Source organism: Zosterops lateralis (genome assembly GCF_965231275.1).
Source record: "Zosterops lateralis genome assembly, chromosome: 33".
Taxonomy (NCBI): domain Eukaryota; kingdom Metazoa; phylum Chordata; class Aves; order Passeriformes; family Zosteropidae; genus Zosterops; species Zosterops lateralis.
The window spans coordinates 2,419,509-2,436,476 of NC_139793.1; the positions used below are offsets into that span (position 1 = coordinate 2,419,509).

The window sequence follows — 16,968 nt, forward strand, 5'->3', positions numbered from 1 at the left end:
TGCCATCTGCAATTTGTTAATGCTGGACTCCATCCCCTCACCCAGATAGTCCATGAACATATTAAACAGGACTGGGCCCAACACACATCCCTGGGGGACACCACCAGGGGCTGGACACCAACTGGATGCAGCACCATCCCCAGCACTCTCTGGGCCCAGCCTCCAGACAGTTCTTCATCCTCCCACCAAAGAAGGAACCTGCCCAAGCCGTGGGCTGCAGCTTTTCCAGGGAATGCTATGGCTCATGGTGTCAAAGGCTTTGCTGAAGTCCAGGTAGACACATCCACAGCCTTTCCTGCATCCACCAGGTGGGTCAGCTGGTCAGAAAAGGAGCTCAGGTTGCTCAGGTAGGACCTGTCCCTCCTAAACCCACGCTGGCTGGGTCCGATGCCTGGGCCATCCTGCAGGTGCCGCGTGATGGCACTCAAGGTGATCAATTCCATTTCCTTGTCATGCACCCAGGTCAGGAGTTCCCCAGACATGTCTGGAGTTCCCCAGATCCTCCTGCCAGCCCTTCTTGGGGATGGGGTCAACTGGACCCTTCTTGGGTCCAGTCCTCTGGGAGCTCCCCAGTGAGTCAGGAGTGATGAGAAATGATGGAGAGCAGCTGGGGGAGCTCATCCACCAGCTCCCTCATCCCCCTAGGATGGATCCCATCTGATCCCATACACCTGTGAGCATCTGAGTGGCTCAGGAGGCCACCAACTGCTTCCTCCTGGATTACAGGGGCTGTTCTGCTCCCTGACCCCATCCATCATCTCAGGAGGGCATTTGTCCTGAGGACAACCTGTCTTAATGAAAACTGAGGCAAAGATAGTGTTCAGTATCTCAACCTTCTCCTCATCTTTAGTTACTGTATTTGCCCCTGCATTCAAAAGAGTGGAGGTTGTCCTTGCCCCTCCTTTTGCCATTAATATATTTATAAAAACATTTTTATTATCCTTCGTAGAAGTGGCTAGTTAAATTCTAATCGGGCTTTCATACGCCTAATTTTCTTTCTCAGGACCTAACAACATCCTTAAACATTTCCTGGGCGGCCTTCCTATCTTTCCAAAGGTGATGCACCATCTTTTTTCCTCTGAGTTCCTGCAAAAGCTCTATCCAGGCAAAACCCCATAGACTCCCCCCTCTTCTTCTTCCCCCAACCCTCTCAGGACATCAAAATTCCCACAGAGCTGCCAGCTTCTCCCGAGACCCCCTTGAGAAGGTTTACACCTGGCACGGGGTCCCCGTCTCCATCATCATCATCACCGGGGACCCCGAAACCCCACCTGGGACCCCCAACCTCCCCAGGGCTCCGCTGCCGGAATCAACGGGAATGCTGTTGCCCTTTTAAGGGGAGATAAAGTGCGAACCGACAACAGCGGCGGCTCTTAAAGCGGCGATGGTGGAGAGAATTCCAAAATCCACCCTGGGAGTCAAAACATCCCCTACAGGGGCTTGGAGCAGAGGCGCCCTAAAAATGTCACTTAAAGGGGTCATGATCAACCCGTAAAAGGGGCTTGTGAGGCTGCGGCCCCACAAACACCCTAAAATGGGGAGGAAAAAACACCCCGGTAGTGCTGGGATCCCACCGGGATCCCTCCTGGATGGCTGGAGCCACCGCGCTGCTCCTGCACACTCTCAGTAGGATCCCAGGATGATCCCAGTACAGCCCAGTCCTTCCCAGTCCTGTCATCCTCCCCACCCCTCTCTGCGTTTCCGACCTGTCCCGGCTCCACCCCCGCCCCTCCCGTGGCTGCGAGGGGCTCAGAGAACGGGGGAGGAGGAGGAGGAGGGAGGGAGGAAGAGGCGGAGCGGCCGCGGGAAGCGGGAGGAAGAAGAGCAGAGGAGGGAGCGGGCGGCTCCAGCGCTCCCTGAAGCCGCAGCCCCCCGGGACCATCGGCCCCATCCCGCAGGTGCCCGGGGAGGGGGAGCTCGCCCCAAATATCCCGGGTTCGGGCTCTCTGGGTTTGGGGTTTTTGGGGGGATGTTTGGAGCTGGCAGGGCTCCAAAGGCGAGGCGCAGATGGCCCTCGGGGGGACATGGTGGGTCCCCGGGAGGTGTTTTCGGGGGGTCCCGGTGTGGGCAGAGCCCCGGCGGGGCCGGGGGGATGCGGGTCCCCCCTGGGTGGGGGTTGGGCTGCCCGGGCCGGGCCCTCCGAGCTCTGCCGGGGCCACGTGGGGACCGGAGGGACCGGCGGGGGCGGGGGGACCCCGGGTTTGGGGAGCCCAGGAGAGGGCCGGGGTTTGGGGAGCCCTGAGCGGGAGCCCAGAGACAGGAGAGCCCCAGGAGCCCAAAGCGGGGAGCCCGAGAGGGGGGGACCCCTGGGATGGCCGGGACCCCGTTGGGGGGTGCTGGGGCTGGAGGGGCGGGATGGCCGGGAAAGGGGTTCGGGGGTCCCGGGGCCGGCAGTGGCTGCTCCCAGGATCAGCCCAGTCAGTCCCAGTATGATCCCAGTATGAGCCCGGTATGATGGCAATCTCTCCCAGCAGGGGCCCAGTCACTCACACTTGCCCCAGTTCCCACCAGCACATTTCCAGTTGCCCCCAGTCTGGTCCCAGTCCCCACCTGCGTGGTCTCAGGCATTCCCAGTATATCCCAGTTGTCCTGAACATTCCCATAGTCATTCCCAGACACTCCCAGTTTCCTCAGCATGGTTCACTTGCCCCCAGTTTTATCCTGGTCACTCCCAGTACATCCCAGTTGTAGCCAGCAAGCACCCTGTCATTCCCAGTTGCTCCCAGTTCCTCCCAGTGTGTGAGCAGTTGACTCCCAGCATGGGCCTGGTAGCTTCCAGTAACCACCAGGAAGTTTCCATTGACACCCACTATGATCCCAGTATGATTGTAGCCACTCCCAGCATGATCCCACTCACTTGCAGTCTAACTCATCTTATCCCAGTCATTCCCAGTATAATGCCAGTGGCCCTCACTGTGATCCCAGTTGCTCCCTGTCAATGCCACCATGACCCCAGTAGCCTCCAGTAGGATCCCTGTGATTCCCAGTCTCTCCCAGTATATCCCAGTCACTTCCTCCTCCTCCCAGTTGCTTTCAGCATGATTCCAGTTGCTCACAGCCACTCCCAGTCAATGGCAGTAGGATTCCAGACACCCTCAGAATGATCCCAGTCTCACCCAGCACGGGCCCAGCTGCTCCCACTGGGATCCCAGTAGGATCCCAGTTGCCCCCAGCAGAGTTCCAGTTGTTCCCAGCTCCTCCCAGCATGATCCAAATTGTCCCCAGTTGCCCCTAGAATAGTCCCAGTCCTTCTCAGCATGGTCCCAGTCATGCCCAGTTGCCCCCAGTGTGGCCCCAGTCCTTCTGACTTGCTCCTGGTTGCACCCAGCTGTTCCCAGTGTGGTTCCAGTCACCCCAGTATGGTCACAGACACTCCCAGTATATCCCAGTTTCCCTCAGCATGCTTGTGGTCATTCCCAGTCACTCCCAGTTGCTCCAGCATAGTTCTAGGTGACCCAAGTATGATCCCAGTCATTGCCAGTGTGATCCCAGTATGATCCCAGTACAAACCTGTCCCTCACAGTGATGCCACTCCTGGGATCCCCCAGCCCTCTCTGTGTTCCCCCCATCCCAGATCTCCCAAGAGGAGCCTCCAGGGCTGGAAGTGGGTCCAGCCAGGGTCCCCAGCAAGGATCTGCAGCCACCAGTTTTCCCAGTTTCCCTCTCCTTTTCCCCGGGCCGTGTTCCCCCTGGCCCCAGCGAGTGGGAGCAGCCGAGAGCCCCGCGCTGCCCATCCCGACCTGTCCCGGCTCTATCCCCGCTCCTCCCGCGGGCTGCCAGGGCTTGGGGAACGGGGCACCCGGGGTGTGTCTGCTCCTGGGGGAGGAGGAGGAGAGAGAGAAGGGATGGAAGTAGGGGAAAGAGGTGGAGTTAAGGAGGAGGAGGAGGAGGAGGGATGGAAGAGGAGGGATGAAGGAGGAGAGAGAGAAGGGATGGAAGTAGGGGAAGGAGGTGGGGTTAGGGAGGAGAAGGAGCGGTGATGGAAGAGGAGGAGTGGGAGAAAAAGGAAGAGGACAGACAAAGGAGGGTCAAGAAAAGGAGAAGGAACCACAAGGTCAAGCAATCCCTGAATTCACAGCCCCCCACCCGTGGGATCATCACCACCCTCCCTCCTTCCTGCAGGTGACTGAGGAGGAGGAGCTTGGCCCAGACATCCTGGAGGGGTCCCTGGGTTGGATTTTTTTGGGAGGGGATATCTTGAGAATGAAGATCTCCAAAGCTGAGTGGAAAATGCCTTCTGAGGGGGTTACTAGGGGGTCCCAGTGGCAGCTGCTGGCAGAGGAAGCCTGGAGGAGCAGAGCCCTGTGTCCCCCAGGAGCCCAAAGTGCGGAGCCCAGAGAGGGGGGAGCGCCACGATTGGCGGGACCCTCAACAGCCTGGAGAGGGGCAGGGGGGGACTACTTGGACCCCCTGCACCCCAAGGCAGAGAACTGGGGGAGAAGGGACCCTGGGACTCCAAAAACCCCCAGAATCCCTAAATGGGCAGACAGAAAAGGCAGGAGCTTTTTGGATTTCCAGTACTCCCAGCAGCCTGGGGAGGGCGGGGACCAAGTAGACAGAGAACCCCAATACAAGCCTGACCCCCAGCAGCTGGGACAGGGGGGAACCCCCAAACATCAAATGGGAGAGGCCAGAGACAGGGAACTCCAGGGAAGCATTTTCAGGCTCGAATCTCGGTGTTTGGGAGGTTTTTATAGACCCCAGATGTCCAGTCACTTCCAGAGATGGACTTGGGCAGAGGGACCTTCAAAGTCAATGTACTCATCCCATGGTTTTCCCCAAACCAGGATTTCTCACTCCCAATCCTTGACCAGATGAAGAAGAAGGCTGCGAGGAAGAGGAAGATGCCCTGGGACAGCCAGGCAGGTGAGGAGGAAGTCAGTGCCCCTTTGCCCCTCTCTCCTGCTCCATCTCCCAGCCCAGCCTGACCCCCGGCTGCAGGACAACCCCGCTGCTGACGCCGTCTTGGCAGGGATGGGTTGGGGGATCTTGTTCCCCTTCCCTCTGGCACAGAGGCAAATCCCATCGTCTCCTTGTCCTTCCTCCCCCAGACAAGGAGCTGAGCATGGAGAACAGGGAGGACAAATCCCCGCGGCAGAACCTCGTGGAAGAAGCTGTTTTGAGCAACTCCACGAAGCAGGAATCCAATGAGGAGGAAAAGTCCTGGAGATTCCGCACAAGGAGAGGCTCCAAACGCATCCCAGGGTGCTCTGAGGAGAAAAGACCCACCCTTTGCCAGGAAGGTGGCCAGAGATCCAGCCAGAGCTCAGACCAAGTGGTCCATGACAGCGAGAGACCCTACAAGTGCTTGGAGTGTTTTAAGAGCTTTAGCAAGAAGTCCTATCTGACCCAGCACCGGAAGATCCACACTGGGAAACAGCCCTACAAGTGTGGGCAATGTGGTAAGGGCTGCAGAGACAACTCCAACCTCATCCGCCACCAGAGGATCCACACTGGGGAGAGGCCCTATAAGTGCTTGGAATGTGGGAAGAGCTTCAGCCAGAGCTCCATCCTGACTGTCCACCAGAGGACCCACACCGGGGAGAGGCCCTACAAGTGTGGGGAATGTGGGAAGGGCTGCAGAGACATCTCCGAACTGATCTACCACCAGAGGATCCACACTGGCGAGAGGCCCTATGAGTGCTTGGAATGTGGGAAGAGCTTCAGCCGGAATTACAGCCTGACTGTCCACCAGAGGACCCACACCGGGGAGAGGCCCTACAAGTGTGGGGAATGTGGGAAGAGCTTTACCCTCAGGTGTTACCTCACTTACCACCAGAGGATCCACACTGGGGAAAGGCCCTTCAAGTGTTCTGAGTGTGGGAAGAGCTTTCCCATCAGCTCCAAACTCCTCGTGCACCAGCGGATTCACACAGAGGAGAGGCCCTTCCGCTGTCCCGACTGCGGGAAGGGATTCAAGGACAACTCCACCCTCATCAGCCACCAGTGCATCCACCCCAGGGAGAGGCCCCACAAGTGTCCCCAGTGTGGGAAGAGCTTCACCCAGAGCTCTGCCTTGACCCAACACCAGCAGAGCCACCAGTAAGGGAAGCCCTGTGAGTGCCCTGTGAGTGTTGATTTCTTGGTGTGCCTGAAGTGTCCAGTCAGAGTGACTCTTGCCAAGGAACTTTGTCATGCTTTACCACCTGTGCTCCTAATTGGTGATTTTTGTCAAACATGCTAATCTGCTAAACTCGTAAAACTGTATTCACCGTGTGGGGGGCTGGGCATTTTGTGGACATTTTCCATCTCTGCCCCTTGGAGGTCTCCAATAAAGATCAGCCTTTCTATTACCTCCTCTATAATATTATCTCCAAACAGTGTTAATTTATTTCTGTAAGGCATCAACCCTGCGGGTCCTCCTGGCACCCAGGAGACAACTGTGACACTGTGACATCTTGGGGAACCAAGTGTCAACTGCAGACACAGTGGGGCCTCATGGAGGCCAGGGGCCATTTGGATAGTGCCAGGGCACGTGGAGCTCAGTGTCCACTGTGACGCAGCACAGCCCCGTGGAACTCAGCAGACCCTTGTGACAACATGGAGTGTCATGGATGCAAGGCTCTGCTTGGGCAAAGTGGGGCCTCCTGGGACACAGGTGCCACTGGGACATTGCCAGCTCTTGTATAACCCAGTGCCCCTTGTGACACAGTGCAGCCTCATGGAACTGTCTTAGGGTGGTTCATATCATAACCGTTTTGGGTTGGTTTTTGTTTTATGTCATTATGGAGTAGTCACTGCATCCCCTCTCATGGCTCCAGGAATATCCTGATGGTGGAGGGACAGCCCATGATCCTGCAGGGATTGGGGGCCAGGGGCTGCTCAGGCTTCTGGTTGGGGTGGTTGGCTCAGCAGCCACGTGGCACAGTACACCTGATTTGAGATCCTGTTGCCCTGTGGTTTTGGCCTTTTGCTTTTCTCCTCTTGATTGTTTTCTCCTTTGGCACTGTGACTAGGGCCTGCTGCTTGCTTCTCTGCTCCTCTGCTGCTTGGGAGAGGAAAATCCTCTGCTCCTGGTGGGCTCTCACAAGGCTTATTCCTCAAACCTGTCCTGGGGATGGATCAGGGGTGGAGTATCCCATGATCATTTGTGCTTAGCAGGTGGGAAACTTCTGTGACCATGTGTGGAGTCCCTGCAGCCCTTCAACATAATGTACTGCCAGGGTCTGGCCTTGGCAGTACAGACCATAGTTACCTGCCCAGCCTGAGAGAGGAGACTTCCCAGTGGTGCCCTGTACACGATGCTTTGCCCCAGTTTCCCCCTCCCTAATGCCCCTGGCCCTTTGGTTTCTCCATTGCTCCGTGTCTCCATTGGTTGTGGGACCCCAGTGACTGGCCCCGTTTTCCCCATGGGACACTGACCTTTCCTGCCCTTTGCTCCACCTCCATACCTCAAGGTCATTGGCTGCTGAGCCTCATACTTAAGCCTGAGACCTGCACATGTTCACTCCTTTTGCCCTGGATTTCCCTTCAGCCCCTGGAAATAAACCTGGCTGGAACTGATCTAGTGCAAGGGCCTTCTGCCTCTCCTTGCTGAGCCCACCACATGGTGTGTGTGGATGTTGGAGCTTGACTGCTTTGCCTGAGTGGTTTTTCCACTGGAGGGGCTTATTGGGTCTAGGCTCTAGCTCCATTCCTAAATAACACAATGTGTCTAGCTCCATTCCTAAATAACACGATGTGTCTAGCTCCATTCCTAAATAACAGAACAAACAACCATGGTGTTGTTTGTTCTGTTCCATTCTCTATGTATTTTATAGTAAAGAGTTGGTTTTCCTTTTCCTATAGTTTTTCTTGGAAGCCCTGTAATTTTGGAATTTGATCCAAGGGGATCATGGGGGCACTGCTGGGCCCCATGGAACCAAGGGGCCAGTGTGATTCTGAGAGGCCCAGTGGATCCAAGGAGACCATTGTGCTTCTACAGGTCCCCTTGGAATCAAGGAGTCCCTTGTGACACTGCTGGGCGCTGTGGAACCAAGGACACCTTTGTGACACTGAGGGGCCCTCATGGAACCAAGGACACCTTTGTGACACTGAGGGGCCCCCACAGAACCAAGGACACCTTTGTGACACTGCAGGCCCCCATGGAACCAAGGGAACAAACATGGAACAGGTCTGGCTGGCTTGGCCTCCTGGGGGCTGCCTGGCAGCTCCAGCTGACCTTGGTATGGGAAGGGCTGCTTCTTATCTTCCCCTAGAGCTCCTTGCTTTCCTTCCTGTGGAAAAGAGCTGTCCTTCTCCAGGGACCCATGGCCAAAACTAGGATTTGGCCTCCAAAATTCTGTATATCCAAGGATTGCTTTCAGCTAAAAGCTGCCAGGAGAGAAAAGTCTGCCTGGCTTGGCCTCCTGGGGGCCACGTCTGGCCACCAAATCACTTCTAGTGATCTGCCACCAGAACACTGAGGCTCTGTGTTTTTCTTCCTATGGAATTAAACATCTTTCATGTCCAGGTGCCCATGGCCAATATCGAGAATCCATCTCCCAAATTCCATATATCCAGGGATTGTTCCAAGACAGAAGCTGCCATGAGAGACAGGTCTGGCTGCCCTTGCTTGCTGTGGCCACCTCTTATCTTCTTCCAAAACACTTGGACCTTGTGCTTTTCTTTCATATCCTTGACCAGGCACCCATGGCAAAAATTAGGATTCCACCTCCCAAATTCCATTTATCCAAGGATTGCTCCCAGACAAAAGTCACCAGTACCACCAAGTCTAGCTTCCCTTGGCTTCCTAAGGGCCAGCTCTCAGCTGCATTGAACACTGGGGCTGTCCTTTTCTTCCTATGGAAAAGAACCATCCTTCTCCTTCAGGTGCCCATGGCCAAAACTGGAATTTGGCCTCAAAAATTGCATCTATCCAAGGATTTCTCCCAGATAAAAGCTGTCAAGATGAACAGGTCTGGTTGACCTTGGCCTCTGGTGGCCACCTTTCATCTTTCAATACTGGGGTTCTGTGGTTTCTCGGGCCAGCTCCCCCACCATAGGGGAGCAGCAGGGTGTTTTACAGCTGCTAAAAAACCACTCCGGGCTGGAATGGGGCATTTGCTCATCCCCTCCCCTGGCCTGAGAGTCACCGGGCCAGGCTGGCCCTACCACAGGGAGGGAGCTGGGCTGCCTTCTGACCTCTTCCGAGGCTGGAAGGGAAAATCCCAGCCTTCCTGGAGTGATTTTAAGCTTGGGTGACTCAGAGGTGTATATCTATATTTAACTGGCCGATCTGGCCTTCCATCTCGAAAGTCAGTCACTAATGGGTTTTTTACCACCTGTGCTAAACCAACACACCAGAGGACATTCCTCTGGAGCGAAGTGGCCTCAAGGCCACTTTTTTGTTTGTGCCACTGGAATTGTGCCAGCCCCGGGTGCTGCTGATGGTGTTTGTGCTCACTGGGCTTCACCTCCCACACACACGGAGGCACTGCTGAAGTCTCCTCAGCACAGAGCAAACAGGCACTGCTGGCCTGGACACTCGGTGTCCCTCCATGCAGGGACAACCACCCCCCTGCAGGTGAGGGCAGAGGCCAGTGCTGGCAATGGTGGTTGCAGGGGCTGCTGTGGGACAACTGCCCTGGGGCACCTTCCCAGGCTGTCCCCAGAACAGAGACACAGCCCAGGCCCTGCTCTGCTGCTCCCTCAGGTCCATGCCAGGAGCTCTGGCTGTGCCAGGACACTGCTCTGTGCCCCCCCCTGCACACTCCTCCTCTGCCCCAGGCACTGGGCTGTGCTTGGCCAGGGCATTCCTGAAGCACCTTCCTGACAGCAGGTGCTGCTCTCTGGAGGAGAGCAAAGCCTTCCTGCCCTGCCCTCAGGAGATGCCCTTTGCTGCTGGAGCTGCTGTGCTGGAGCCCGGCTGTGTCCCAGCAGTGCCCATGGCCTGTCCCTGCCTGTGGTCACAGCAGGGACACGCAGCAGGACAGTGACCAAGCTGCCACAGCACACTGACCTTGCACCCACAGGAGGGCTGGGAAGGGGCGTGTGGAGCTGGGAAAAGCAGGTGTGCAAAAAGCTATGGCCATTGTCCCTGACTGTGCTGGCTGTACTGGGTGCCCCTTTCCTTCATGGCTGCAAGAAATCATTATTTTATTCAGATGCACAGGGAACAAACCTTTTGAAAGTCATTGAGACACTGAATAATGGCAGATATTGGTAATAATATTAATTTGTAATAATATAATTGGTAATAATATTAATTTGTGGCAAACATAACAGAAGGAATGTATTAAGAAAATGCAAAGATGGAAAAACAGGACATATAGGCTGAGATTGAAATAAGTTACATTCAGAAGTTTCTGCAGAAGAAAAAAGGCAGTTTATTGCTTCTCAAATCCAGTCAGCAGTTTCCTCATAGACTCCATGAGTTCCTTATTCCTCAGGCTGTAGATGAGGGGGTTCAGTGCTGGAGGCACCATCGAGTACAGAACTGACAGGGCCAGATCCAGGGCCAGGGAAGAGATGGAGGGGAGCTTCAGGTGGACAAATAAATCACTGCTGACAATGAAGGACACCACAGCCAAGTGAGGGAGCCACAGGGAAAAGGCTCTGTGTCTCAGGAGGCTCCACTTTGCCCAAGCAGAGCCTTGCATCCATGACACTCCATGTTGTCACAAGGGTCTGCTGAGTTCCACGGGGCTGTGCTGTGTCACAGTGGACACTGAGCTCCACGTGCCCTGGCACTATCCAAATGGCCCCTGGCTTCCATGAGGCCCCACTGTGTCTGCAGTTGACACTTGGTTCCCCAAGATGTCACTGTGTCACAGTGGTCTCCTGGGTGCCAGGAGGACCCGCAGGGTTGATGCCTTACAGAAATAAATTAACACCCTTAGAAGATAATATTATAGAGGAGGTAATAGAAAGGCTGATCTTTATTGGAGACCTCCAAGGGGCAGAGATGGAAAATGTCCACAAAATGCCCAGCCCCCCACAGGGTGAATACAGTTTTACGAGTTTAGCAGATTAGCATATTTGACAAAAATCACCAATTAGGAGCACAGGTGGTAAAGCATGACAAAGTTCCTTGGCAAGAGTCACTCTGACTGGACACTTCAGGCACACCAAGGAAGCAAAGCAACAACAAAACCAAACCAGGTCCAGGCAATCAAACCAGAAATGAGCCGAGAACTGTCCCTGTGTGTGTAGGACAAGAGGAGAGTGAGGGCCAGGATAAAAGGAACATGGCTTAAAAGCTTAACAGAGCTCAAACTGAACAGGACTTAACTTCTACCTTAACCTTAACTTACACCTTAAACTTAATTGACCATAAGAAACACTCTGGCTTGGCAGTCCCTTTGGGGCTGGAGCAGAGGCTGCAGTGGCTGGGGCTGGGGCAGTGACTGCCCCACCTATGCAGATCTTGCCCTGGACCCCCAAACACACCCTGGGGATGTCTGGGGCCATTCATCATTTCTCTGCTCTCCAGCACTGAGGCAATGAACTCTGGCTATAGCTCTGAGCTCATGCTCAAGGCAACCACCCCTGGCAATGGGGCTCCATGGAGCTGCTCTCAGGAAAACTGCCCCAAGAATGGGGGAGTGCCCCAAAACCGCCTCAGAAATGTGGGATGCGCAAAAATCCCTTCAGGAATGTGGAATACCCAAAAACTCCCTCAGGAACAGGTTCCCCCTCTCTTCGTCGTCCCCAAACTTGGGCTATCTCATTCCAGACCCCACCCCACCTCCCCCGTCCCAAACCCAACCCATCCCACCCCACCCAATGCCCATCTCACTCCTCCTCATTTGCAGCACACTTCACCCAAACCCCTTCCAACCACATTCCACCCTAAGAGGCTGTGGAATCGAGTCATTTTGGGGTGGGATTGAGTCATTTTCAGTGGCATTGAGTGGTTTTGAGGTGACAGATAAATCCCTCTTGCCTTTTGAGTGCCAGGAAATGGAGACAACTACACCAAATGCCCCCCAAACCCCCCATATCCTCCCAAGTATCAGCCTGAATCCCAGATTCCCCTAAAACACAAGTAAAAAGTGAGGCTTTAGATGCCTTTGATGAATTTGTTGGTTTTTACTCCAATTTTCTGTGTTTTGAAAGGATGAAGATAAATCAAAAGATAATTATAACAAAAGAAAAGAACCACTAGCCACTTTCCAACATGGATCATGGGGACTGTGGGTCACCAAGGCTCTTCTCAATGTGGGTCCTCTGATGGAGGATGAAACTAGAGCAGTGCACGAAGCTCTTCCCACAGTCCCTAACCCTAACCCTTTTTAAGTTTAGCAGATTAGCATATTTGACAAAAATCACCAATTAGGAGCACAGGTGGTAAAGCATGACAAAGTTCCTTGGCAAGAGTCACTCTGACTGGACACTTCAGGCACACCAAGAAATCAACACTCACAGGGCACTCACAGGGCTTCCCTTACTGGTGGCTCTGCTGGTGTTGGGTCAAGGCAGAGCTCTGGGTGAAGCTCTTCCCACACTGGGGACACTTGTGGGGCCTCTTCCCAGTGTGGATGCACTGGTGGCTGATGAGGGTGGAGTTGTCCTTGAATCCCTTCCCGCAGTCGGGACAGTGGAAGGGCCTCTCCTCTGTGTGAATCCGCTGGTGCAGGAGGAGTCTGGAGCTGGTGTGAAAGCTCTTCCCACACTCAGAACACTCATAAGGTGTCCTTTGTAAGGTTTTATCTGTAGAATACATCATCATACACATGCCGGAACTAATGCATATATTGTTATCTCATAAATAATTCTTCTGTTCTGCACTTGCACTTCCCCAATTTAGGTGGTCTTGGGAGTCTTCAATGAAGGCTCAAGGTCTTCTTCACATCTGAACTTTTAAGCTTTGTCTTCAGAGCATGTGCAGTTATGGTATTCCTGGGTCTTTCTGGATCTAACCAGTCTAAATTCTCCATTTTGTAGCTAATTGGCTTTACATGTGCCAATTTCTCATTAGTACATCCTGCTGCTTCCCGGTATAGCTATACTTGTCTATTTTTAAATTATTCACTTGGTGAGTTTCTGTTTATTTAAGCATTAAGAGACTAGTTAACAATATAGTAGCTGTTACATTGCATAGAAAGTTATGATTCAGGTTATATAGATATAAAAAGTTATGATTCAGGTTATATTGGTATCTTATAACTCAAGCTGTATAAGCATCTTGTAACTTTGACCCAAGTTACATAGGAATCATTCTCTTTACTCTCTCTGTCTTTATTCTCACCCTCTTTAGCCTCTCTGTCCTTATTCTCTCTTTTGCCCTCTCTCTTTATTATCTATTTTCTCTCTCTTTACTCTCTTTACTCTCTCTTGACTCTTGTTACTCTCGTTATTCTCTCTCTATTCTCTTTATTCTCTTTACTCTCTCTCTTTATTCTCTCTTTTTACTCTCCTCACTCTCTTTACTCTTTCTATTCTCTCTTTACTCCCTCTTGACTCTCATTTATTGTCTCTATTCTCTCTGCTCCCTCTATTCTCTCTTTTCTCTCTCTCTTTATTCTCTCTATTCTCTACTCTGTTTTCTCTCTCTTTACTCTCTCTCTCTATTCTCTCTTTACCCTCTATATTCTCTCTCTTTACTGTCTCTGTATTTTCTCTTTGTCCTCTTTACTCTCTCTTTATTCTCTCTATTCTCTCTGTATTTTCTCTCTCTTTATTCTCTCTCTTTATTTTCGTTATCTATTCTCTCTATATATATTTTCTGTCTCTCTATTCTCTCTATATTTTCTCTCTCTCTATTATTTTTTTCCTTTCTCTGTTCCCCCGGGCCGGGCCGGGCGGGCCGGGCGGGCCGGCGGGAGCCGCGCTCCCCTCAGGGCCCCTCAGGGCGGCGCCAATGGCGGCGCCGCTCCCTCAGCGCGGGCCCCGGGCGGGGAGCCCTCGGCAGCGCCTTGGGGGCAGCGGGGACCGAGCCCCGGCACCGGCCTCTGCCCCGTGGGGCCGCAGAGCCGAGGGGGACCCGGGCAGGACGCTCGGCGCCATCGCCCCCGGCCCCGGAGCCCCTCTGGAACCCGGCCCGGGGCCCGCCCCCGCCTCCTGCCAGGCCCCGCCGGGCCCGAGCTGCCGCTCAGCGCCGGGCGCGGATCTTGTGCCCGCCCCGAGCGGGGTTTGTTTGCAGCCCGGGGCGCTGAGGATCGCTCGGGAAATGTTACTGCTAGGGAAGACATTAAAATTATCAGCCCGGGGCTTCCTTTGTGCCGGGCCTCACGCCGCTGTTTTATTCCGCTTTTAGAGCCTGCCCGTGGAGAGAAGCCCCCCGGGAGAGCAGAGGCTGCTGAAAGATCTGACACCCTTGCTCTAAGCAAGGGATGGAACAGGGCACACTGCTGAAGGTTACAGCTGTTCTCGGGGCACAGAGAAAGCTGAAACTGTTTCACTTGCTATTTGGTCATCCATCTCTGTATATATAAGAAATCCCTGAAATGTCAGCTCTCAACAAAATGTCTTAGACTGATGTTTCCTGTGCTGGTGACAGTCTCTTAAACCCAGCCCTCTGCCTGACCTCTCCACTGCTGTAGCTCCATGGGCAGAGGTTGTTGTCTCTTACTCCTTCCCATGGGCAGACCAGTGTTCAGCCATCCCCAGGACAGCAGGGCCCACCCCACGTCCCTGTGAGCTGGGAACTCAAAAAGCATCACTCCAAATGTTCCCCCCTCCTCCTCCTTCCCAGGCATTTGGCCCTGGCAGTGGGTCTTGCTGCTGGTTGCTGTAGGAAAAAGGAGACCACTCTGACACTTTGGGGCCCTGGGAACCAAGGAAACCCCTATGACACTGTGGGGCCACATGGAACCAAAGGACCTTTGTGACTTTGTGGATCTAAGGGAGAGCATTGTGACACAACAAGGCCTTGTGGAACCAAGGAGTCCAAAGGTCAAAAACATTCTTGTGGGGTTCTGCCCTGGGTAAGGGGAACCTCATTAGTGGCAGTTTGGGCTTGGCACACCCTTGAGGAGGGTTCCTCTTTGTAATGGGGAAACTCAGGAGTTTTAGGTTGCCAAAAAAAAAAAAAAAAAAAAAAAAAGAAGAAGAAGAAAATCCCACTTTGCCTGAGTGCAGAGTGCAGCAGCCATTTCTCTGAGCAAAGCAGGTCCCAGGGGATTGAGGAGAGACAGGATGGGATTGGGGAATGTGGAATAAGGTTCTCCACACTGGGTGAGACCTCAAGTCACAGTTTCTCTGAGCAAGCCAGACCTGCTTAGGAGAGTCCCTGGATCAGTATCAGTCACTGAATGCTGCAATCACCTCTTCTCTAAAGAGAACACTAATAAAATACATCCTTTCATGTGTATTTCTTAGAAATTCTTCGAAATAGTTCTCCATAACTGCAGTAGGAAACCTTCCCAATGAACTGCACTAGAGCTGAGGGAAATCAAGGCAGAGCCATGGTTTGTCAGGCCTTGTTTGATCCTTAATGAGCCCTTGAAGCTCAGGGCCTGAGAGGAGATTGCACCAACCTTTCCAGGAGTCAAAGAACAAACCCAAAGTGTCTTGAGGCATTAATGGGTCCCACTGAGGTCCATCCCAAACCAGGCTCCTCATGGAGTCCTTGGAGGAGAGAATTGGAGGCCAGGATTGCACAACAACCTCTCAGAGACTCAGTGTGGAAAGGAAAATCCAAATTACTTTAAACATCTTGAGTATCTCAGAGCATTAATGAGCCCCACTGAATCTTGTTACTGTCTAAGAATCTCAGGGGAGTAATTACAGCAGATAATTGGAGGCCATGATTTCACAAACCACTCAGAGACTCTAAGGCAGAAGCAAAACCCAAAGTCCTTTGAAAAACCTGCAGCCCCTTGGAAGCCCCACCAGGGCCATTCCTGACCAAGGCTCCCCAGAGACTCCTTCCAGCAGATCCTTGAGGCCACTGGGATGTGAAGGGGATGCTGAGGGCAGGACAAGGGGCTGATGGTGCCCACGGCTGGGGCTTTGCCAGGAGGCCCCAGGGCCTCAGGACCAGGTGTCTGCTCACAGCCCTTGGTGGCACAGAGTCTGCTGTGCCCCAGGGCACCAAGACTTGGCTTCTCTTTGTCCCCACCTGTCATCACTGCCTGCAGTTCTCTGCTCTGCCTGGGGCCTGGGGACACTTTCTCTGTCGTGTCCTTCCACAGGACCCATTAAAGGTATCAGGAACTTTGGAGTTCAGTTCTGACTTGGAGTTCTTGGGAGATTTCTTCACCTTCCTCTCAGAGGCTGATGCTCAGCAGAAAGCCCGAGAGGGTCATTCAATTCCTTGTGCTGTGTCTGAGCTGCTGAGCTGGGCTGGGCTCCTGGCACAGAGGCAGCTCCTGGCAAGGGCAGCGCTGCAGAGAGACAGCTCTGCCCAGGGGCAGCTCCTGTGCACAGCCCAGCAGGGCTGGGGCACTGCCTGCAGCCCCCCCGGGCACAGCACACAGGCACAGAGGGGTTCAACTCAGTCTGGGCTGGCAGCACAGAGCAGAGCTCACTGAGGGCTCACTAGAGGAGAAATCCTCACAGTGTTGGGAACAGTCACTCTCTGGCTGGAAGAAGAGAAGCTGCAGCTCCTGCAGTGATCTCCTGAAGCTGCCACATCCCACAGCTTTGAGGCCGTTCCAGGAGGACTCTCAGAGTTTCTGCAGGGCAGGGATGTGGCCCTAGGACAGGGCTGGGTGTCCCTACTGCACCACCCGAGGCACAGCACAGGGCAGTTCCCTGTTGCCAGGCTCTGCTGCAGGGCTGAGCAGCCGGGGCTGCAGCCAGGGGTGCCCAGGGCTGTCCTGCAGAGCAGGGTCCTGCAGCCCTGGGCACTGTGCTGGGCCAGGGAAAGCTTTGCTGTGCCTCCAAAGTCACTCTCAGGACTCTCAAGAGGCTCTTTGTGTTCCTTGTTCTTCCAGGGCTCAGTGGGATGAGACCAGGGTCCCACTGTGGCCTACAAGAGACTCAGGTTTGGTCAGGTTCTGCTTGTTGGTGGCCAGTGCCCATCAAGATGGTGAATGGTCTGTGCTGAACCTTCCTGGGGCTCTACAGCTTGTGCCAGGGCTGATGGCAGGGGAATGTTTG

General features: G+C 54.0%; 1 protein-coding gene across 1 annotated transcript; it reads left to right on the forward strand.

Annotated features, from left to right (window-relative positions):
• Positions 1–1,809: 1,809 nt before the first annotated feature.
• LOC310921353 (uncharacterized protein) lies at positions 1,810–6,283 on the forward strand. The gene is made up of 3 exons (XM_083881478.1): positions 1,810–1,898; positions 4,788–4,866; positions 5,052–6,283. The coding sequence occupies exons 2-3, from the start codon at positions 4,815–4,817 to the stop codon at positions 6,044–6,046; spliced, it is 1,047 nt and encodes a 348-aa protein (XP_083737604.1). The 5' UTR covers positions 1,810–1,898; positions 4,788–4,814; the 3' UTR covers positions 6,047–6,283.
• Positions 6,284–16,968: the final 10,685 nt, after the last annotated feature.

Bases quoted from the DNA above. Each gene is read 5' to 3' on its own strand.
- LOC310921353 (XM_083881478.1), top strand. From the start codon at position 4,815: ATGAAGAAGAAGGCTGCGAGGAAGAGGAAGATGCCCTGGGACAGCCAG. The intron at 4,867-5,051 runs GTGAGGAGGAAG...TTCCTCCCCCAG, and splicing joins GCCCTGGGACAGCCAGGCAG to ACAAGGAGCTGAGCATGGAG.